Here is a 22903-nt window from a genome sequence, read left to right on the forward strand (position 1 = left end):
GGGGCGTTCGAGCCTGTGGAAACCATCAAACTCATCCTGGTCGACCCCGCCTGCCCCGACGACCGAGCACTGAGGATTAGCGCCACCCTCGACATCAAATAGGAAGCCGTGCTCGTCGACTTTCTCCGTGCGAACGCCGACATATTCGCATGGAGTCCCTCGGATATGCCGGGCATACCAAGGGAGGTCGCCGAGCACGCCCTGGACATCTGGGCCGGATCTAGACCCGCAAGGCAACGCCTGCGCCGCTTCGACGAGGAAAAGCGTAGGGCCATCGGTGAGGAGATACAGAAACTCTTGGCGGCTGGGTTCATCAAGGAAGTGTCCCACCCAGAGTGGTTGGCTAACCCCGTGTTAGTCAAGAAGAAAAATGGGAAATGGAGGACGTGTGTAGACTACACTGGTTTGAACAAAGCCTGTCCAAAGGTCCCCTTCCCATTACCTCGAATCGATCAAATCGTTGATTCCACTGCAGGGTGCGAGACCCTGTCTTTCCTCGATGCGTACTCTGGTTACCATCAAATCAAGATGAAAGAGTCTGACCAGCTCGCGACTTCTTTCATCACACCGTTCGGCATGTACTGCTATGTGACGATGCCCTTCGGCCTCAGAAACGCAGGTGCCACATACCAGCGGTGCATGACCCAGGTCTTTGGCGACAACATCGGGCAGACCGTCGAGGCCTACGTAGACGACATCGTGGTCAAAACTAGAAAGGCTAAGGATCTCATTGATGACTTGAGGATAACCTTCAAATGCCTTAGAGAGAAGGGCATCAAGCTCAATCCCGAGAAGTGTGTGTTCGGGGTCCCCCGAGGCATGCTCTTAGGATTCATAGTCTCGGAACGCGGCATCGAAGCCAACCCAGAGAAGGTCTTGGCCATAACTAGCATGGGACCAATCAGGGACCTCAAGGAAGTATAGAGGGTCATGGGATGCCTTGCGGCCCTGAGCCGCTTCATCTCGCGCCTCGGTGAAAAAGGTTTGCCTCTGTACCGACTCTTGAGAAAATCCGAGCATTTTTCTTGGACTCCCGAGGCCGAAGAAGCCCTCGACAGACTCAAAGCACTGCTCACGAATCCTCCTATCCTGATACCCCCGGCCATGGATGAGACCCTCTTACTCTACATCGCCGCAACGACCCAAGTGGTCAGCGCTGCCATAGTGGTAGAGAGGCAGGAAGAGGGGCATACTCTGCCCACCCAATGACCTGTTTATTTCATCAGCGAGGTGCTCTCCGAGACCAAAGCATGCTACCCCCACATCCAGAAGCTGGTCTACGCCGTGGTCCTAGCCCGGCGCAAACTGCGTCACTACTTCGAGTCGCACCTAGTGACTGTGGTATCAGCTTTCCCCCTAGGCAAAATAGTTGATAACCGGGAGGCCTCGGGCAGGATAGCCAAATGGGTTGTCGAGCTTATGGGGGAAACCTTGACCTTTGCGCCTCGAAAGGTGATCAAGTCCCAGGTCTTGGCTGATTTCGTGGCTGAATGGACAGATACCCAACTGCCACCCACTCAAATTCAGACGGAGTGCTGGACCCTGTACTTCGATGGATCCCTAATGAAGACCAGGGCAGGCGTGGGTCTGCTCTTCATTTCGCCCCTCGGAGTACACATGCGCTACATGGTGTGGCTCCACTTCGCCGCCTCCAACAACGTGGCCGAATACGAGGCCCTCATCAACGGCTTACAAGTCACCATCGAACTTGGGGCGCGACGCCTCGACGTCCGAGGCGACTCGCAGCTCGTCATAGACCAAGTGATGAAGGAGTTAAACTGCCTCGACCCCAAGATGGAGGCTTACTGCAAGTTGGTACGACGCCTAGAAGACAAGTTCACGCGGAAGTACAATGAGGCCGCCGACGAGCTGGCAAAGATGGCCTCGGCACGGGCCCCGGTCCCCCCGAACGTCTTTGCCAGAGACCTCCACAAACCTTCCATTGGATACACCTCGGCAACAAAGGAGGGCCCACCTGTGGAACCCGCGGCGAAGCTCGATGCCCCCTCTGCTGCCAAGACCCCCTCGACCAAGCCTGAGGTCATGGAAGTCAACGCCGAGCCTCCACAGACTGATCAGGACATGGATTGGTGAGTCCCGTTTCTCGATTGGCTCGATCGGGGGGAGCTTCCTGACGACAGAACCGAAGCGCGACGGCTTGCGCGGCGAGCAAAGACCTACGCCCTCTACAACGACGAATTGTATAGGCGAAGTCCCTCAGGTGTCCTCCAACGGTGTATCAGTTCTAAAGCGGGCCAAGCCCTGCTTTGGGACTTACACGCAGGCACCTGCAGGCACCATGCGGCGCCTCGGACGCTCATAGGGAACGCTTTCCGCCAAGGGTTCTACTGGCTGATGGCAGTCGCCGACGCTACCAAGCTGGTACGCTCCTGCGAAGGATGCCAGTACTATGCTCGGTAGACACATCTCCCGGCCCTGGCCCTACAAACCATCCCCATCACATGGCCATTCGCCGTGTGGGGGCTCGACATGGTCGGGCCTCTGCAAAAGGCCCCCGGGGGCTTCACCCATCTATTGGTATCAATCGACAAGTTCTCCAAATGGATCGAGGCTCATCCGATCAATCGAATCAAATCCGAGCAGGCGGTGCTGTTCTTCACTGACATCATCCACAGGTTTGGGGTCCCCAACACCATCATCACCGACAACGGGACGTAGTTCACCGGCAAAAGGTTCCTGACGTTTTGCGACGACCACCACATCCGTGTGGCCTGGTCGGCCGTAGGACACCCAAGGACCAACGGCCAAGTAGAACGTGCCAATGGCATGATCCTACAAGGCCTCAAGCCAAGGATTCACAACCGGTTGAAAAAGTTTGGCAAGAAATGGCTCGCCGAACTCCCGTCGGTCATCTGGAGCCTGAGGAACACTCCAAGCCGAGCCACAGGATTCACGCCTTTCTTCCTAGTCTATGGGGCCGAGGCCATCCTCCCCACCGACTTGGAATATGGTTCCCTGAGGCTACAAGCCTATAACGAACAAAGTAACCGCACCACCCGAGAAGACGCCCTCGATCAACTGGAGGAAGCCCGAGACGTCGCGCTACTACACTCGGCCAAATACCAGCAGAGCCTGCAGCGCTATCAGGCCCGACGCGTCCGAGGCCGAGACTTGAAGGTAGGCGACCTGGTGTTGAGGCTAGCACAGAGCAACAAGGGTCGCCACAAGCTGACCCCGCCATGGGAAGGACCGTACATCATTGCCCGAGTGTTGAAGCCCGGGACCTACAAACTGGCCAACGAGAAGGGCAAAGTCTTCACCAACGCTTGGAACATAGAACAGCTACGTCGCTTTTATCCCTAAATTTCCAAGCATTGTATATATCGTTTCTCGAAATACAATTAAAAAGCGTTCTTTAGTTGGTCTAACTTTTCGAGAAATCCTCCGAGCCCATCGTAGGCCTCGGCAATACAGTAACATAGCAAGGGAAACTCGGTTCTGCCTTGGCAGAACCAAGCCTCCCTCGGGGGCTAGATAGGGGACCCCCCCTAGGCATAGGCGTCCCCTAGGTCCCATGCACCATTCTTCAGTTGTTTTTCGCAAAAATTCCTACGCCAAGTCCCTAGCAGGCCCTGACGAATCAGTTGTAAAAACCCCTCGGACCAAGGTGTGTTTCCTAAGCAAGAGGCCGGTAGAGTCGCGAGACGGCCTACGCCTCCGGGCTACGGCACTCCCTCACTACCTCTCGCTCAAGGGACGGCTTAGGCCCCAAGGGGGTGTTTTGCAAACGAAATCCGATCAGGAGCGACAAAGGGCAGAGGCTCAGAAACATAAGAAAAACAACTAAGAAACACAAGTACTTCAAAAGTAAAGGCCTCGACGGCCACAAGCGTTACGATACAAAAAATAACCCCTATTCTATTTTTACATAGCCCCCGGGGCCCAAATCATGGCTCAGGGCCTTTAGCACCGGCAGATGGTAGGGGAGGAACCACCTCCTCTTCGAAGAGCGTCGCCAGCACCGTGCCAGGGCCTTCCGCCGCCTCCATCAGCTTCGCCACCGCCGCGTCGGCCTCCTCGTCATCATCAGGCAGAACATAGCCATCATTGATGGCCGGGAGGTCGACGCCAAGGTAGTGAGAGGAGATGACGGCCAGCGCCCGCTTAACACCCGTGTGCAGTGCCCCTCGGAGCCGCTCGCGCATCTGGCTGCTCAGCGCAATCAAGCGGCTCCCAAGGGAGCTGCCTGATTGAACCCCCTCGACCTCCAAGGCCTCGCAAGTGGAAAGGGCAGCACGCTTTAGTGCCTCGTGCTCCCCGATCTCGGTCTCGAGCACCGTCTGCACCGCGCTGGAAGCCTCGGCGGCCCGAATGATCTCTGCCTCTGACTCTGCACCGCGGAAAATGGAATGAGGTTGAGCGAGAGAAAGAACAACCTAAGTTAGGGACGGAAGCCCACGGAACTCACCCTTGGCCTTCTGCTCCCAGCGTCGGGTCTCAGCCTGACAGGCCTCGGCCTTCTCCTTCAACCGCTGGGCCTCGACCCGAGAGGCCTCGACCGCCTTGGAAGCTTCACTTCCCAGCTCTGCGTCATACAAGGAAGTCAGGGAGCAAACATAAGGAAAAGTTAACAAAACAAGGGGACTGGGACTCACCCTCGACCGTCCCCTTCAAAACCACAGCCTCGATTTGCGAGGCCTCAACCGTAGCAAGGGCCCCATTCAGAGCGCCTTTGGTCAGCCGGTGCGCACTCTCCTCTGCCCCCAGCTGCCCGGCGAGGACCTTGCCCGAGGCCGTCGCCTCTTCGGCTCGGGACATGAAGGCATCCCGATCGCTGACCGCGTGGGTAAGCTCCTCCTCCAGCTCCTTGACCCGCGCCGCCAAAGGGGCGAGCTACGTCTAGGCTGCGGCCGCCTCGACCTTCGCGTCGGCACAGCGAAGGCAGAGGTCCTCCACCTCCGCGCTTCGTGCCGACAGAAGCTCATTAGCGTCGGCAAGAAGGCCCCTCTGCCGCTAAAGCTGGTCCTAGATGCCCCTCTCCCGCCAGAGAAAGACCGACTTCCCGAGGGACCGGGTCTCGAGCCCCTGAGGAGGCAGAACAGAGGTCGTCGATTGCGACAAAACCGAGAAAAGAACGACGTCACGCGAGAAAGGAAAACGCGAACCTGGGCGACTCCGGGCAGTTCATCGGCCACCACGGACAAGGCCGTCCGCAGTGACTGCTCCGCTAGCTGGCGGTATTGCTCGAAGGTGCCCTAGCACCCACCCTCAGCTGCGTCCTCAAGGGCGAACAGAGGCTCTCCCTCAGGGTCGTCCCGGTTCCGCCACAGTACCCACGGGTGGTCCCACCCATGAGGCTCGGGTCACACCCGCACGAGGGCCGAGCTTCCCTCATCCAAGAGCGGCACCGGCTGCTCCACAGCATCGGTCTCTTCGGCGTCGACCACCTCCCGTGCCCGGGAAGTATCGTCGGAGGAGATCGGATAGACCTCCGCCTCCCGGGCGCTCTCTCGCAACAATGGCGGGCCCTGAACCAAGGGCACCACCGAGGCCTCCGCCGCCTGTATCTCCGCCTCCTGGATAGACGGCCTCGCCGCCATCACGATGGCCTTGGTGACCTCGGGGGCTCCGGCCTCTGCAATTATGACCTCGACGGTCTCGGGGGCTTTAGCCTCCGCCATCGTGGCCTCGGCAGAAGTAGAGACACCAACCGCGACCACCGCGGTCTCAGCGGTCGTGGGCGCCGTGGCCTCCGTCGCCTCAGCCTCGGAGACCCCGGGGGCCTCGACAACCAAGGGCACGCCGGCCCCATCCGACTCGTGAGCCTCGCCCCCGCGGGATGGGAGCAATCCCTCTCTCGTCGGTGTAAGGGCCGCCTCGGCAGCCCCTCCTTGGGCAGCCGGTTCTTTCAGGTCGACCCTCGCCGACGCCGCGCCGCGATGGATGGCGGCTTGTGCCTCCGCCACCCAGTGGGCGGAGGAGCCGGGGCTCGCCTTAAGCGCCTTAAGGGGCGCCAAGGGAAGGTCGTCCGTAGGCCGCTTCCGACTAAGGAAAATTAACCTACAGGGTCAGCGCGAAACCAAAAAAGCGAATGGAAGACACTATGACCCTGCCAAGAATACACTTGCCTTGAACGGGGCGGCGCCCGCTTTGCCATGGCAAACCTCATCTGCAGCAGCGGCGGCGGCGGTAGAGGCGTCGCCTCCATATCCATCGGCGCCGGTCGGTCTTCAGCGGACCCCGGCGCCCCTTCGGTGCTCTGCAGGGGCGGTGGCGTCACCTCCACCGCCACCTGCTCCACCACGGCCGCCGAGCCTACCAGGCTGACGGCGCGTTTGCCTAACGCCCGCGCCTCGGGCGTGTCGGCCTTGGCCCCAGAGCGGGCAACCGCCGGCCCCGGGTCCGCTTCTCCTCCCCTTCTCAGGGGTGCCGGGCTGTTTGCCGGCACCCCGGGCGCCACCTCCACAATGTCAGGAAGGTGGTCCAGGGGACCTCGCCCTCCCTCGCCCTTGTCGTTCCCGTCCGAGGCCTCTGTCGACAACGACATTGACGGGGATTCCTCCAACGGGAGACCATCCTTCCGTTGTTGATGGCGGCGCTTATCCAGCTCCTCGCACATGAGGATGTGCTTCATGTGCTTCGCTGCCTTGGCGTCCTTTCGCCTCTTCTGCGCATCGGCGTGAGCGCGGTTGATCGCTCGCCGCCCCGCGTCCTTGGGGATGGGCGGTGGAGAGGAGCGCACGTCCCTCATCCCCTGAAGAAACGACAAACGCGCATGAGGGAACAAGGGGTAAGGGGAGACTGAGGAGGTTCAGAGGCTACAGCGGCACATGACTTACCAGCAAAAGGAACCCCCACGACGGCTGCATCGCGATAGGGGTCAAGTTACCGCCCTGCAGCTTCACCTCTACCGTCTCCCCCACCCGACGAAGAATTTCCTCGTCGGAAAGGGCGGAGGAGGACATCCAGGTGCCCTCAATGGGCTCACCCGGCTTCATCTCGAACAGCCGCCACCGCCAAGCCATCAGCGGTAGCACCCTCCGGCGGTGGAAGGCGGCCACGACCACAGCCACGGTGAGGCCATGGCCTCGCAGCCTCGCCAGCCCCTCCAGGAGCGGCTCCAGCTTGGGCTGGTCGACCTTCGGGACACCCCACTTCCATTTCTCCGGGCAACTCCCCACAATCCGCCCGGTGTAGGGGGGAAGCCCTCCGTCGTCGTTGCGGAGGTAAAACCAACTCGTGTACCACCGGCGGTTGGACGACGCGAGTTGGGCTGGGATGTAGAGGTGCAGGCGGTCCTGACGCACTTGGAGAGTGCAGCCTCCGGCCCTCGCCGCCTTCCTCTTACCCGACGTGCCCGTCGGCTTGGTAGTATGCCCCGCCCAGAACAGATGGAGCCACAACTCCCAATGGGGAGCGATCCCTAAATACCCCTCGCAGACGGCAACAAAGATAGCCGCCTGAGCGATGGAGTTGGGATTAAAATTGTGGAGCTCCACGCCGTAGTAGTGCCGGAGCGCCCGCATGAACCGGTCCGCCGGGACGCCGAGGCCACGCTCGTGGAAGGAGACGAAGCTTACGACGTAGCCATCGCGAGGTCTCGGCTCTGGCTCACCGTACGGAGCAATCCACTCCGGCCTGACAGATCCCAGGGGTCCGCCTCGACAACAACGATGTCGCCGGCCATGGGTGCGATGGAGGAATCAGGTGCGGCGGTGAGTTTTTTCTCTCCCTCCCACGCTCTCGCTTTTTTCTCGCTTTCTCCCTAGGCTCGCTCTTCCTCCTCTTCTTCTCGGCACCCGCTGCTCTAGCGACGGCTCGACGGGGGCGGTGCTAATGCAGGCAAGGTAAGACGAGGAGGGGCGAGACTCTTCAGGTATTTATGCGGGGAGGAGGCAAAATGAACGGACGACAAAATCGGGGAGGTTTTCCCCCCCGATCCGGCGCGGTTAACCACGAGCCGATTTCGCCGGCCCACGCGCCCATGTCTCCCGCATTAAATGCGAGGACAGTTACGTCCCATCCACCACGCCACGCTCGGCCACTATGGCATTAGGTGTCATTTCGACTCCCCATGAAACTGCCTCAAAAGGCGCGCCGCCCGTACCGAGCCAATAGGGAAGATATTCCCTACGGCCTATTCCTTTCGTATGAAGGAACCAGGCTCTGAACCTATTACGATCCAGGGGTTCGAAGGCTGGGCCCCAAAGGGTTTCGACAGCCACCCCAGGATAATAGAGTCAGGGATGACCGCGGGCGAGCCCATACGGGGCCAAGGCCCAAGCAAGCGAAACGCTTGGGACGCCCAAAGTTGTGTCCGAGACCGGAGGAAAGTCTCTGAATGGGATCCCACCGTAGGGAGGCACCGAGCCACCAAGGCCTAGCGAACGGCCTTGGCACCCACTAGAGACATCCTCTAGTACTCTTGGAGTGTGTCTCTGGACCACTAGCCGTCCCCTAGCGAACGGGGTACGGGCCTCCACTCGGACTACCCGATAACAGCTCACCGGAAGTGCCACCGCTCGTGCCCATCGAGGGTAGCGAGGCACATTTCACCCCTCCTTCCGAGCCAAAAGGAAGCGCGAGGGTCGCACAAAAAGTCAGGGGAACCCCCGACGGCCTTCTCATTTTATGCAGAGGCTAGGGGGCTCTTCCTGCAACCTTGCCGAGACCCAGTGACCCCAGCTCGCACTCAAAGGGGCTCGGCAAAACAAACCCTCCTTCTGAGCGAAAAGGAAGCATGAGGGTCGTACAAAAAAACAGGGGAGTTCCTGATGGCCCTCTCACCCTATGCAGAGGCTAGGGGGCTCTTCCTGCAAATACGCCGAGACCCCACAACTCGGGCCCGCGCCCAAAAGGGGCCTCGGCAAACAAACCCTCACGCGCGAGGGGCGTATAAAAAGTCAGGGGAACTCCCGATGGCCCTCTCGCTCTGCGCAGAGGCTAGGGGCTCTTCCTGCAACCTTGCCGAGACCAGAATGGGCTCGGCAAACAAACCCTCCGTCCGAACGAAAAGGATATGTGAGGGGCGGATGAAAAAGTCAGGGGACCCCCGACCGTCCTCTTGCTCCAGGCGAAGGCTCGGGGGCTCCTCTTGCACCCAAAGACCAAGACAAATAGTCCAAAGCCATGCTAGAGATTTCATTACAAAACACGATAAAGGGCACCGAGCCCGTTACGGTCCAGGGGTTCAAAGGCTGGGCCTCCAAGAGGTTTCGACAGCCGCCCCAGGGCAACAAAGTCAGGGACGACTTCGGGGCGAGCCTACAAATGGCCTAGGCCCGAGCGAACAGTCGCTCAGGGCATCCTAAGTCGTGTCCAAGACCGGCAAGAAAGTATCCAAATGGGATCCCACCGTAGGGAGGCACCGAGCCACCGAGGCCCAGCGAATGGCCTCGGCACCCACTAGAGAAATCCTCTGGTACTTTTGGAGTGCGTCTCTGGACCGCTAGCCATCCACTAGCGAACAAGGCTCGGGCCTCCACTCGGACTACCCGATAACAGCTCACCGGAAGTGTCCACGCTCGCGCCCATCGAGAGTAGCCTGGCACATTCCACCCCTCCTTCCGAGCGAAAGGAAGCGTGAGGGTCATACCCAAAGTCAGGGGGGGCCCTGATGAACCTCTCGCTCCATGCGGAGGCTAGAGGGTTTTTTCTTCTGCAGCCTCGCCGAGACCCCGCAACCCAAACTTGCGCTTATGGGCTCGGCAAATGCAATAAGAACTAATCGCTCAAACACAAAAATGGAGAAAGCCCCTAGAGGAGTAACTTCACTCCTCCAGGGGCTCGGGGGCTACACCCGGTGGGTGCGCTCGCGTGCACCCACCGGAACCTCAAAAAACAAACCAATTCCTACGGAGCAGGCATAAACCCAACCTCAACAAACCCTCAGGGAGAGTGCACGCACTCCCCCCGAGGCTCAGGGGCTACTGTGGGGTACCTTAGAACAGGGTACCCCAAGCAAACATCAAATGGGTCGCTAAAATCCCATCTAAAAAATAAAGCTAGAAGGCAAGCCATGGGCCCCTCACCTGCCACGACCGAGCCCACTGGGTCCTCCTCCTCCTCGCCTCGAGCCTCGAGCAGGAGGTCTCAGCATCCTGACACAAACTCCGCCTCGCGCGCGGCTCCCCAGGGAAGGCCTCGGTAGGGAGCGTCGTCTCCGTCTCGCCCGAGGCTCTCCACGGAAGGCCTCGGCAGGGGGTACATTCTCCGTATCGCGCGAGGCGTCTCGCGCAAGGCCTCGGCAAGGAGCCCGATCTTCGTCTCACGCGAGGCCTCAGTCTCCGTGTCGCTCGAGGCCAGGTCGCCCACAGCCCATCACCCCTCGCCTCGACCGACCCTCCAAACAACGCGTCATGTCTCATTAATGCTTCAACCACTCCCGCAATCTCAGCCGGACGACGGCTCAACGCCACAGAATGGCCGACGCGACCCGAGGTCGCATCAGCGCCATACCGGCCGGGACAGGGCACGGCGGGTATTACCGGCCACTATGTCCTAACACTGTGTCCATGATCAGCGCCATACCGGCTGGGATAGGGTACGACGGGGATTACCGGCCACTGTGTCCTAACGCTGTGCCCATGATCAGCCGCCCACTCGAGGCCTCGGCACTGTACACCAAGGTCTCAGTGATCTTGGGGTTCGCGCCTACCGAGACCCCTCCACCATGGTGCAGCCTCGGCATTGACCAAGTCTCGGCCTCACGCACAGTCCGTCCATAGTGGCTTGCACATTCACCGCCGCACCCACTCTGAGGCAGTCCCGGGGTTCCCACGACGCACAGAATCTGATGGGACGACCACGCCGCTCTAGTGCTCCAAGGACAGACCACTCCGACGACCACGCCGCCACAGGAACAGGCTATAGGGCCTGGACACGCCACCTCTGTTCACACGACGCCGTATAGTTAGCTCATGTACCGTCCTAGTCCTCCCTTCAGGCTATAAAAGGAGAGGACTTGGGCCGTTTTAGGGGGACGAAGAAGAACACCTTGTAACACACACACACACACGCACATCCCTGCCGCCTGAGAGCAACGTCTCAAGCGGCCCACACGACACCCTGCCGAGACCTGGGACCAGCTCCCTCTCTCCTTTAGCTTGTAACCCCCTACTACGAGCACTTCGGTGCAAGGAATACAAGATCGACCTCTCAGACTGGACGTAGGGCCTCGATTGCCTGAACCAGTATAAACCTTGTGTCTCTTTGCATCACCATCCGGAATCGGGAGCACACAGAATAAATTCACTGGTTGGTTGAGGACCCCCCTGGTTCGAAACACCGACAAGAGGTGTCGAAGACGCTGTGAGGACTATATCATCCACATATAGGAGAAGATAGACCATGTCATCACCGCGGTGATACACGAACAGAGAAGTGTCAGTCTTGGCTTCCACAAAACCGAGCTGCAGCAGGTGAGAGGCAAATCGACTGTACCAAACATGAGGAGCCTGCTTAAGTCCATATAGAGATCGATTCAGCCAACAAACGTGGTCAGGGCGGGTGGAATCCTCAAAACCAGCAGGCTGAGCACAGTAAACGGTCTCTGAAAGTGTCCCACGAAGAAAGGCATTCTTCACATCCAGCTGATGAATCAGCTAGTGGCGAGAGAGGGCCAAGGACAGCACGGTGCGAACGGTGGCTGGCTTGACAACAGGACTGAAAGTCTCAGAAAAATCAATCCCCGGACGCTGAGTGAACCCTCGAAGCACCCATCGCGCTTTGTAGCGCTCCAGAGAACCGTCGGCATTGAACTTGTGCTTGAATACCCATTTGCCAGTAACAACATTAGCCCGAGCAGGCCAAGAGCGCATCAAATTCCTCCTGCATAGCCCGACGCCAATTTGGATCAGCAAGAGCGCTCCGGTAGGTGCGGGGCACTAGGGACAGTGGGGAGGAGTGAAATAGCGCCGACAAACGAAATCCCAACTTCCAGCGTGTCGTCATGGAGTGCTGGCTGATGATGGGATGCACGGGAACAAAACCGCGAGGTAGAACGGCCGGAGCAGGGGGCGGGAGAGGCAGACGGGGTCGTCGAGAGTACACTAGGAGCGGCTGCCCAGCACCAGGGCGGCCACCCCGGGAAGCAGGGGCAGCACCAGCATCGGGAACCGCAGGAGGGGGCGACAAGGCAGCCCCAGCAGACTCCTGGAATAGCACCGGCGAGGCAACAACAGGACGTGAAGGGGAGGCCACAGCAGCCGCACGTGGTTGTGCGGGATCGCCGGGTGTGCCGGGAGATGGCACGGCCGCACGTGGCAATGCAGGAATGCCGGGGGACACAGCCGCATGTGGCTGTGCAGAGGCGACGGGTGCAGCAGAGATGCCGCCGAAAGGCGCTGGAGGTGCGCCTGGTGAGGAACCTGTAGGCAATAGAGGAGGTACTGAGCCAATAGGCGCTGGCACCACATCAAGAGGCTCCAACAAAAAATCAAAATCCGCATTAGCTGGAGGCGATTGCTGCTGAGAGAAGGGAAAGGAAGTCTCATCAAACACCACATGTCGAGAGACGATGACTCGGTTGGACGAGAGATCAAGACAACGATATCCCTTATGATGAGCAGAATAGCCAAGAAAGACGCACAAGGTGGAGCGGGGAGCAAGTTCGTGTGGCGCAGTAGCGGAAAGATTCGGATAGCAAGTGCAACCAAAGACCCGTAAATGATCATAGGTAGGTGGGGCGCCAAACAGAGCCATGTGCGGTGTGGAGGTGCTAAGCGTTTTTGTGGGCAAGATGTTGAGCAGATGGGTAGCAGTGTGCAAAGACTCAACCCAGTAAGAAGGTGACATACTGGCCTGAAAAAGAAGGGAGCGAACAACATTGTTGACACTCCGAATCATGCGCTCGGCCCAGCCGTTCTGGGGCGAGGTGTAGGGGCAGGACATGTGCAGGTGGACCCCATGTGTAAGAAAGAATGTGTGTGAGCTGGAGTTGTCAAACTCACGGCCGTTGTCGCACTGAACAACCTTCACAGTGGCACCAAACTGAGTACGCACAAAGGAGAAAAAGTTAGCCAAAGTCACAAATGTGTCAGATTTGAGACGTAGAGGATACGTCCACAAATAGTGAGAGCAGTAATCAAGAATGAGCAAGTAATATTTGTATCCAGAAACACTGGGAATAGGAGATGTCCACAAATCACAGTGAATGAGATCAAAATTGCTAGATGCTCGAGAAACGGATGACTGAAACGGAAGGCGAGTATGACACCCTAACTGACACGCATGACAAATGGGACTAATGTCTTTATTACAAAAAGGAATAGCTGAAGCGACTTTGGACAAAACTTCATGACCGGGATGACCGAGACGGCGATGCCACATGGATGAAGTGGAGACGGCAGCAAGGGCGTGGGCATCAGGAAACCGTAGGGGGTAGAGTGGACCGGAGCTATTGCACCTAACGATTAGTCTCCAAGACACCAGATCCTTCACAGAACAGCCAGCGGGATCAAATTCAATGGAACAATTGTTATCAGAAGTAAACTGGCGAACATAAATGAGGTTCTTAATAAGTTTAGGCGAAACTAAAACATTATTAAGAGACAAGGAACCCGGAAAATGAACTGCGCCAGTAGCCGTGATAGGAAGCAAGGAGCCGTCACCGACAACAATAGAGGAGGGAAAAGGATACCGCGGGTGAGTAGAATGTGAAAGGGTACCAGCGTCGGAAGTCATGTGGGAGGTGGCACCTGAATCAAGATACCAGTCGTTCGCTTGCGGCTGGTTGAGGGTCATGGTGCTAAACGTCGAGGCGAGGGACTGCTGATCCCAAGAGGAAGGCAGACCCGTCATGGGGTTGTAGAAACCCAGGGGCACCTGTGGCGCCTGCTGCCCCAGGTAGGGCGCCTGCTGCCCTAGAAGGGGCACCTGGAGGCTCTGCAGTTGCGCCTGCTGCTGAGCGTACAACGCCTGCTGCTGGGCGAGGAGAGCCTGTTGCGCCTGCTGGACCGGCGGTGTAGGTGTCGCGGCTAGACGGAGAGGAGCGGTGGCCTGCTGCCGTGGGCCTGGGTACATCTGAATGGTACCAGTCCACGGGTTCCAGAAGGAGGGCCAGGGGCCGCCCGTCTCCTAGGCAGCGCCGGGGGTAGGAGCCTGGGCGCCAGAGGCCTTGCTGCTACTACTGCCACCCTGACGCGACTGGCCGCCACGCCGGCCCTTGTCCCGCTTCTGCTTGGAGGGGTTGCCGCCAAAGGACCCCCCCCCCTTGCCACCCCCGGAGCTAGAACGGCCAGTAGACTGGTGGGGAGACGCAGAGGGGCAAGAGGAGGAGGATCCAGTGTTGACGCCGGTGAGGAGTGCCGTGGATAGAGTCGAAGCAGGGGACGCCATCGTGAGCTCCTCAAGGAGCAGATAGTCGCGAGCCTCCAGGAAAGAGGGAAGAGGACGGGAGCGCCGGATGTCGCGGCCGACGGCGGCGAACTTCTCGTTGAGCCCGTGGATGATGTTGAGGACGAGGGTGCGGTCGGAGACCGTCTCGCCGAGATCACCGAGAACGTCCGCCATACTCTTGAAACGCATGCAGTAGTCCGTGATGGACAAGTCACACTGGACAAAGTTCCGGAACTAGGCGTCGAGGTAGAGGGTCCGGGTCTCCCGGTTGTCAAGAAACTGCATCTCAATGGTGAGCCAAGTGGCACGGGCGGTGGCACCATGCTCCATGACGACGTCGACGAGGTCGTTGGCAATGGTGTCGTAGAGCCAAGACCGGACGACGCAGTTCATGCGCCCCCAATCAAGAGAGGCCACAGCGGGAACGTCGCGAAGAACGTGATCCTGTAGCGCATACTTGCCAACCGTGAGGAGAAATTGCTCACGCCATCGTGTGTAGTTGCCGGTAGCGACGTCGAGGACGACAAGGATGAGGTGCCGGATGTTCTGCACGGCGACGGCTTGGGCGTGCAAGTTGAGGACGGCAGCGGCCTCATGGAGCAGCATGGCCTGATGAGCGTCAGGTGCCTGATCGGAGACAACAGAGAGGTCGTCACGGGCGTCCTCCTTGTGAAAGCAATAGAAATTGTGTGGAATAGTAGATTGATTAGGGTATACAAGGTATACAAATATATAGGCAGCCCTTGGGAGAGGTTTATAGAAACAGAATCAATCAAAGGATAACCTGCCTATCCTAATCTATCTAGGCACGGCAGGAAGCTGGCCTGGGCCTGGCGCACAGTGACAGGAGGCCCATACACACGCACTCAGCACATACATATCTAACACTCCTCAACATTGTGATGTATATTTTAATTCCACTAATCCTAAATTTCAAGTGACACGATTTGCACTCTCCTGTGCAGATGAAAGCATGTGGCTTTGGACAATAAGCAATGGATTGGACAGCTAAGGAGCACTAATTTTAGTTTTCTTATCATGTATACGTTATCTGAAATCTGTAAGGTTTGGTGCATCCAATTTTGATCAATTCTAAGTTAGTTGACCAGCTATGCATGTTTCATCAACTCTCTAAAGTATATGCAAAACTAATAACAGCCAAAAGTTTTGATCAGCTCTAAAGTTAATTGGAGAGTCATTCACATTTCATTTTCTGTATAAAGATGCTGCACGTTATACTATTCCTCTTCTTGTAGGAAATACCGTAGGTCGACCAGCACGTGTTGCAAAGTATTGCAGGGTTAACGTCAAGCTTGGATGCTTCCCTCATCACTCCAGTGCCCTTCCACCAGCATACTCCCTACAGTAAGTCCCTAGGCTATCCGAAATCAGAGCTATTTCTCCCTTCTATCTCTTTCTTCTTCACCCACATCACCTTTCTTTACCTGAATGTCTCAATTCTGTATGTTCCTGAGCCTGAACATGAGATACAAATAAAATAGCAAATGCACTCTTGCTCATTTATTCTCATTTTGTATGTCAAAAACACCAATAACCATCTCAGAATATCTCTGCACTTGCATTTAAATTATTTTATTCTCAATTTATTGGAAGTGCTGTCATACAGAAATTATTTGCACTTACCTGGGTTTGTTGCTATAGATTACCTGCATTTACTTTTAGTGTTGATGAATAAGTTACTAAATATTGTGTTCCAAAATTTATTTTGATAAATGCCCTACAAATGCAACATGTGCACTCATTAACGATGATGAGTTCTTAATACTCCATTTCAATATCAGGATTCTGCTCTTATTGCGTTTGGAACACCTTATTTATTTGCCATCGGGATTTACTTAAGATACTCCACACTGTTCAGTCTCATCTATATTTATTCTGATATTATTTATGGTGGCATTGATGGTGTTACCCTTTGACGTTGTCTTCATCTACCTTTGACAACTTTGATACCAGAATTTCATATGCCTTCATCTTTAGAGTACTATTTATGGTGGCATTGATGGTGTTACCCTTTGACGCTATCTTCATCTAGCTTTGACAACTTTGATACCAGAATTTCATATGCCTTCATCTTTGGAGTACCTGTTTACTATTAGGTTTCAACTGTTGGTATAGCCGTATAGGTGAATAAAGTCTAATGCAAACTCATTTTCCCTGTATTTCATCCTCTTAAACGATTCTTCTCAGCTCGAACTGTATTTCTCCACAAATCATGCCTTGATTTTCTGGGTCATCCACGCTTAGTGGCTGCCTCAAACATAGGAAGAGGAACCCTACGCTCATAGCCTCATACACTCAGCTGCAGGTGAACCTGTTGCACTACTATACAGACATTTACGATGACATAGCTTAGTGCTGAGCTTTCCTGCCACTCTCATTGTATTAGTTTTGTAACTTTTTGTAAGTTTACATACTTTCCCGCAGGCTGCTAGAGACCAATGCAGGTTTACGTCCTCAAAAATATTCTACTTTGATTTAACGGAAATTATTATCCTCTTCTCCATGACCCCCTTTTTTTCCTTATGCATATGATGCAATTCTATCATGGTACGCAATTTTTACCTTTTCCACAAGGTTTCTAGCCACATGAAGTATTCAATAGATGAATAGATATATTATTATTTTAGCGATATTGTGTGCCCAATATATCTACCACCTCAATAATAATTTAGTATATATTTCATGGATAATAGTTTGAATGCCTTTTGCCAAATAGTTCAGCACATGTTTCAGTTTCATGGATACCAATTTTATGTTCTTTCCAGTTGTACTCGCGGTTCACCTCTTGGATTATTTTCTAATTATGTGCACCTTTTTTTCAGCTGTCCAATTGATCTGTGCTCTTGAGCTGTCCAATTGGTCCACACTGTCTGAACGGATATCTATTTTGTCCGCTCCAATTGATGCTGAGCAGCTCAGTCGGTACGCTTTCGCAGTGGGCTAGCGGCCGGGCACGGGTTTGATGCCTGGGATCGTCCGTGTTTTCTCACCGGGCTTTTTTCTCAATAAATAAGTTTAAGTTTCCTTGCACGGACGTGGCACCACTATCATACCTTTCAGTCGTGTACTTATAGTCTTAGATATAGGTTGTGGGTGCGTGTAGTGTGAGTTGGTACGTGAGTTTAGGTCTACAGCTTGTAATCGAAGGTTGAGGCAATTAAAAAAAAGTTTAGGTAAACCAGAGGTGAAAGAAGACATGGTAGATGGAGAGTACATTTACTTAGTTGTTGATTGATTTGGATATAGTGCCCGTTCTCACTTTCTGCATTACAATGGACCAGGAAGAAATAAAGCGAAGTTTCGAGCCTCACAGTTCTTGCTCTTAATCTTTTCTTTTTTTCTTTTTTGCTGCTATGACTTCATATATACATGGATCTCGGTTCTACTCCATCTAGGTTCTCCATATAAATGAGATGAAAGAAGTATCATTTTTTCTCTGATTTAACCAACACCTTTTTGCAAACAAGACCTTCTCTTTATCGAAAATCAACCCGAGCTCTAGAGACCCTCTCAACAATTTTTGCGAAAACCTCCTCAGGTTTTTCTCAAATCAACATTCAAGCCACATTTGATTATCTCTTTTAAAAAAATAAATTAGCTGAAACTTTTAAATTGTATAGTAAATCACAGAAAAATTGTAAATTAGAAAATCAAGTTGATCTGAAATCCTCACGAGTAGAACTATGCAGTGCATCCATAATATGGCATGTTTTAGTAAGAATTTTTCCATATAAACTTTTACTTATGCTTTTTAGGGGTAAATAAAATTATACCTTCATGATGATAAAGTCTTGAAAATACATAAAAATCATAAAATGATTTTTTTTTGCTGAGTCTCTCATCACTACACCTATATTCTTATTGCCACTGGCCTAATCGAAAGGGAATGCGCGGCAAAGTCGCGTCCGTGTTTCTAGTCATACACATAAGACAACACTTTTGCATCTCCGTCGGTCATGCTTTCTAGTACTAAGAGCTTTCAATCAAGAAATAACCACGTGGATTTGATCAACTTTTTGTAACTGCCTAAGGCTTTTTCCCTTTGCCTTAAAAGCAAGATGGCCGTGGCTTAAGTGGAGTGCGCCCAACAAACCTTAGGCAAATCTGCCTATCCAAGTTAGTAAAGAAGTAGCTGGCCTCATCTCTGTGGCAGTGATAATAGAGGTGGGAAGCGGATCTAATACGCTTTTCTGGAAGGACAAATGGCTAGCAGGACATAGCACCCCTAATCTTTGCACTGGTCCCTAAAAGAAGATCTAGTAAGCGTACTGTGTTGGAGGCCCTCACGGAGGAGAAATGGATAGAGGACATACAGGGTCAAATATGCACGATAGCCTTGTTTCAGTACCTCGACCTCTGGGACATCATGAATTCTGTGGAGTTGAATGAAAGTATTCCTGATAAGCATGTCTGGAGGTTATCTTCTTCGGGACAATATACAACAAAGAACACTTATGATACCTTTTTTTAGGGAGCAGTCTCCTTTGAACCTTATGACAGAATCTAGAAATCCTAGGCACCCCAAATGCAGATTTTAAATGTGGCTAGTTGCTCACAACAGATGTTGGACAACAGACAGATTTGCAAGGAGGGATCTCCCTCATCCAGAACAATGCCTTCTCTGTGGTCAACATGAGGAAAATATTCAGCATCTTCTTGTGGGTTGTGTATTCTCAAGAGATTTTTGGTTCTCCCTCCTGTTGCATCACTTGCTCCACAACCTTCTGATCAGTCCTTCGATGAATGGTGGAGAAAGGTGGATAACGCTGCTAGTGGAGATTTGAGGAAGGGTCTAAATTCTCTAGTCATTTTGGGAGCGTGGAGCATTTGGCGGCATAGAAATGATTGTGTTTTCAATGGTGCAACCCCAAATGTAAATACGGTACTGGCTTTGGTTAGGGAAGGGGCCCATTGGTGGAGCATGGCAGGAGCCAAGGGATCTCCCTGCTCACTGTTGGAGGAGCAATTTGAAGGACTGCTATAGATGTCGAGTCGTCCTTTTGTTTTAAACCATTGATTCAGGTGTGTGTGTGTGGGTGGGGGGGGGGGGGGGGGGGGGGGGGGTTGGGTCTATGTATGACTTTGTCTTCTTCGATTAATACACTCTCCTGCATGTTTGAGAGAGAGAGAAAAAAGCTTTTTCCCTGCAGTTTTGGTGCTCTCAGCTTTGGAACTGAACGATCGCACATGGATGGCCTTCAGCTTTTGTAACTGCCTGCTCAACTCGTACAGCCGCACAGATGCAATTAGTGCAGCCAAAGTAGCACTACTCGCAATGATACTTAATTGGAGGGTTGAATCAAATGTGGGTGTTGTCAGGGATCCAAAGCAGTGCAACCCAACGTGTTTCTCCTAATTGTTCAAAGGGGAACGACGCAATTATCAAGAGCGCACTCTATCACTAGGCTTAACCTGTGAGCTATGGGAAACTGAGGAAAAAAAGTTTGGCAAAGACTGTTCACGGTTGGGATACCTAAACTCCATCTTTGAACTCTGGACAATATATATGTGTGGCAAATTTTGCCCTTCAACATTCTTATAGATGTTATAAAAGTGTGAATTTTGCTTCAACATAGCATCTATTTCTTTTCTATCTCTGGATGATGCAAAATTATGGATACGTGCTGCTAGAAAGGCCATGATAATTTCAGGCCTCTTGTTTGATATAGAGATTGAGCTTCTCTATAAATGGAGAAGTCAGAGAAAGCCACATTTATGCGCCCTCAACCTAATAACAGGGAGGAGAAATAGGGAGGAAAGATTAATCTATTAACCCATAATAACTCCTTCGGTGTTTACAGAGAGTAGATATAAAGAGTCCCTAAACAAAGTCCCTAATCAAACTTTCTAAAATAGTTACTACTCGCCCGGCGTGCGTTGCCTCCGCAGTTCACCCGACGTGCGAGCACCCAGCCTGCTCCGTGCAAACGGTTTTCTGCCTTCTTGCATATCTTCTCCCTTACATGGCAGACATCATATTACAGTTTCCCATAATCTTCTTTATTTCTGCAACTACCTCTGACTGTATCGTTTGGGTAGGTTGGTTCGGCCTTCGACGAGGACGTCGAGTCGTAAGGGTGGGTGCAGCGACGGAGCCAGCGCCCGTGCTACCGGGGCTTCAGCCCGGGCTACCGATCGAGGGAACGTGGAGCCCCTCCTCAGCCCCACCTTAATTTTTTTGCCTAATTATATGGATTAGGAAGGGCCATAGTAGAGATAAATCGCCGTAGACTTTTGTTCAGCCCGACCTAAATTTTTTCCTGGCTTCGTCGCTGGGTGGGTGTATCGTGTATGTGAGACCCCACTAAATGGACCAAAGCTGAGCCGGTCTGATGAAGGTACTGTAGCAGGCAGACTTAGTACCACCTCGGAACCAGAGGAATGGTTGAACCAACTTAAAAGCTTAGCTCTGAGAGGCAGTTAACTCCGGTTCAAACCTTTTGTGAGGACAAAAGCGCAAGAGAGTTAATTAGCAGGTGTCGTCTATTCAACGTGTAGAGTGGATCCTAGCCGTTTTCTCGAGCTGGGGCGTTACACACGTCTCCGGTGAGTCCGTCCCCACGCACCGGTCGGTGCTTGCGACGAGGTCGCCCGTGTTCATGGCCCAGCTGTACGGGACGTCCGTGCCGTGCGTGGAGGTCAAGGACATGGAGGCGGAGGTGTTCAGGGCCATGCTCCGCTTCATCTACACCGACACGGCGCCGGAGCTAGAGCGGAGCGGGTGGCAGGCGACGGCGCAGCATCTCCTGGAAGCCGCGGACCGGTACAGGCTGGAGCGGCTTAAGAGGATGTGCGAGGAGAAGGTGTCCACGAACATCAGCATGAGCAACGTCGCCACCACGATGGCGCTGGCCGAGCAGCACGGGTGCGCCAAGCTCAAGGCCAGCTACATCGAGTTCATCTTGGCCGCCCCAGAGAATCTCTGCTCTCGCTGCGACGGAAGGGTACGAGCACGTGAATTGAAGCCCCGAGGGCAATACGGTCACATCATGGCAAAATACAAGTATTTTAGTTGAGAAAAATGATTAAAAAGACCAAATGTCATGTATAACACAGTGTCAATATTTCGAGGGTCGTTTTAGCGAAGTCGATGTTTGAAGTCATATAATAACGAAGCGCATTGTTTCGCGTCCTATCATTACAATTTTCTCAGAGAAGACTGTCTAGGTAGGATATCTTTCAACCACAATTTTAGTGTTAAACATAAATTTTTATTTTATTGTACATAAAAGAAATGAAAAAGTCCATATTACTCCCTCCAAGTTTGGTCTATGTCCAAATAACCTCCCATACTAACATTTGGTTCAATTTACTCCCTCGAACTATTTAAGTTGGTCCAACTAACACCTTAAAGAGATTTTTCTTTTTTGTTTCTCTATGTACAAATTATATTTTAGTTTCAAAATTTATGAGGTGTATAGAGGACATTGTGTTTTGTGTCAGAAAAATGCGCTATGAATTTTTCATAATTATGTTTTATACGATATTGCATTTCTGGGGTTTCAAAATCACTGGGTCCCCTAACATTCACAAGGGCACTCCGAACACTCCAGTGGCCCTGTGGTTTCAAAATCACTGGGGTCAAGCCATACGAGGGAAGGATGAACCCCACACAGTGGCTACAAGCTTACACCACTGTTGTGCGCGCTGCTGGAGGAGATACCAGTGTCATGGCGAACTATCTTCCCATCATGCTCACGCCAACCGCCATGAACTGGTTCACAAGCCTTGCCCTGGACTCCATTGGATCCTAGGAAGAGCTGAAAAAGATCTTCACCAACAACTACATGGCTACGTGTACTCGGCTGGGCACCAAGCATGATTTAAACCGCATCTACCAGAAGCCATCCGAGCTCCTCCGTAGCTACATCAGACGCTTTTTCGAGATGAGGAATTATATTCCCAACATCACGGAAGCTGAGGTTGTCACCGCCTTTGTTCGAGGACTCCATCATCGTGATCTCCGCTCCAAGTTCAACCACAAGCCGCTCATGGGGATTGGTGAGATGATTACGAACGCCAACCAGTACGTCGACGCCGAAGAAGCTGAAGTGCGCTTCAACGAGGATATGGGCACTCATCGCCCAACTCACCACAGCGACAATCTTCTCGACGATCAGCACCACAACGACCGCCGCTACGACGACCGCAATCACCATTGGGACAGTGGCCATGATCGACCAGAAGGATCCAAATCTAGTCAATATCGCCGGCGGCGACCAGACCACATCATCGCCGCTATTGACGAACCTAGCGCCAAGCGCAACTACGACGAGCAATACAATAAGATCCTCGATGGCCCGTGCCCTTTGCACAAGAACACCAAGCATAAGATGAAGGACTGCCTCGGCTTGGCTAAGGAGTTCCAGGCCAAAAAGTCGGACGACGACAACAACGACGGAGCTGGAGGTCGCCGACCACATGGGGGCAACAACAATGCCTTCTAGGATCACGACAAGGTGGTCGCCACCATCTTTGGGGGCCTCACCTCCGTCGAAAGCAGAAGAGAACAGAAGCTCACTGCCCGCTGGGTGCTCACCGTTAATGCGGAAGACACCATCGCCAACCCCAGCTATCGCCCCTG

The 22903-nt window shown here is 53.7% G+C and overlaps 2 protein-coding genes across 2 annotated transcripts; one reads left to right on the forward strand and one right to left on the reverse strand.

Moving 5' to 3' along the window:
• Positions 1–14037: 14037 nt before the first annotated feature.
• Positions 14038–14472, reverse strand: LOC136507239 (uncharacterized). The gene has a single exon (XM_066502028.1). It carries the CDS (start codon positions 14470–14472, stop codon positions 14038–14040), a length of 435 nt encoding a protein of 144 aa, XP_066358125.1.
• Positions 14473–20918: 6446 nt separating this feature from the next.
• LOC136507240 (BTB/POZ and MATH domain-containing protein 1-like) lies at positions 20919–21335 on the forward strand. Its single transcript, XM_066502029.1, has one exon. The coding sequence runs from the start codon at positions 20919–20921 to the stop codon at positions 21333–21335; it is 417 nt and encodes a 138-aa protein (XP_066358126.1).
• Positions 21336–22903: the final 1568 nt, after the last annotated feature.

This window comes from Miscanthus floridulus, chromosome 15 (genome assembly GCF_019320115.1).
Source record: "Miscanthus floridulus cultivar M001 chromosome 15, ASM1932011v1, whole genome shotgun sequence".
In the NCBI taxonomy this organism is placed as follows: Eukaryota; Viridiplantae; Streptophyta; class Magnoliopsida; order Poales; family Poaceae; genus Miscanthus; species Miscanthus floridulus.

Excerpts from the sequence above, each read along its gene's own strand:
- LOC136507239 (XM_066502028.1), bottom strand. The coding sequence starts at position 14,472 with ATGGCGGACGTTCTCGGTGATCTCGGCGAGACGGTCTCCGACCGCACC.
- LOC136507240 (XM_066502029.1), top strand. The coding sequence starts at position 20,919 with ATGGCCCAGCTGTACGGGACGTCCGTGCCGTGCGTGGAGGTCAAGGAC.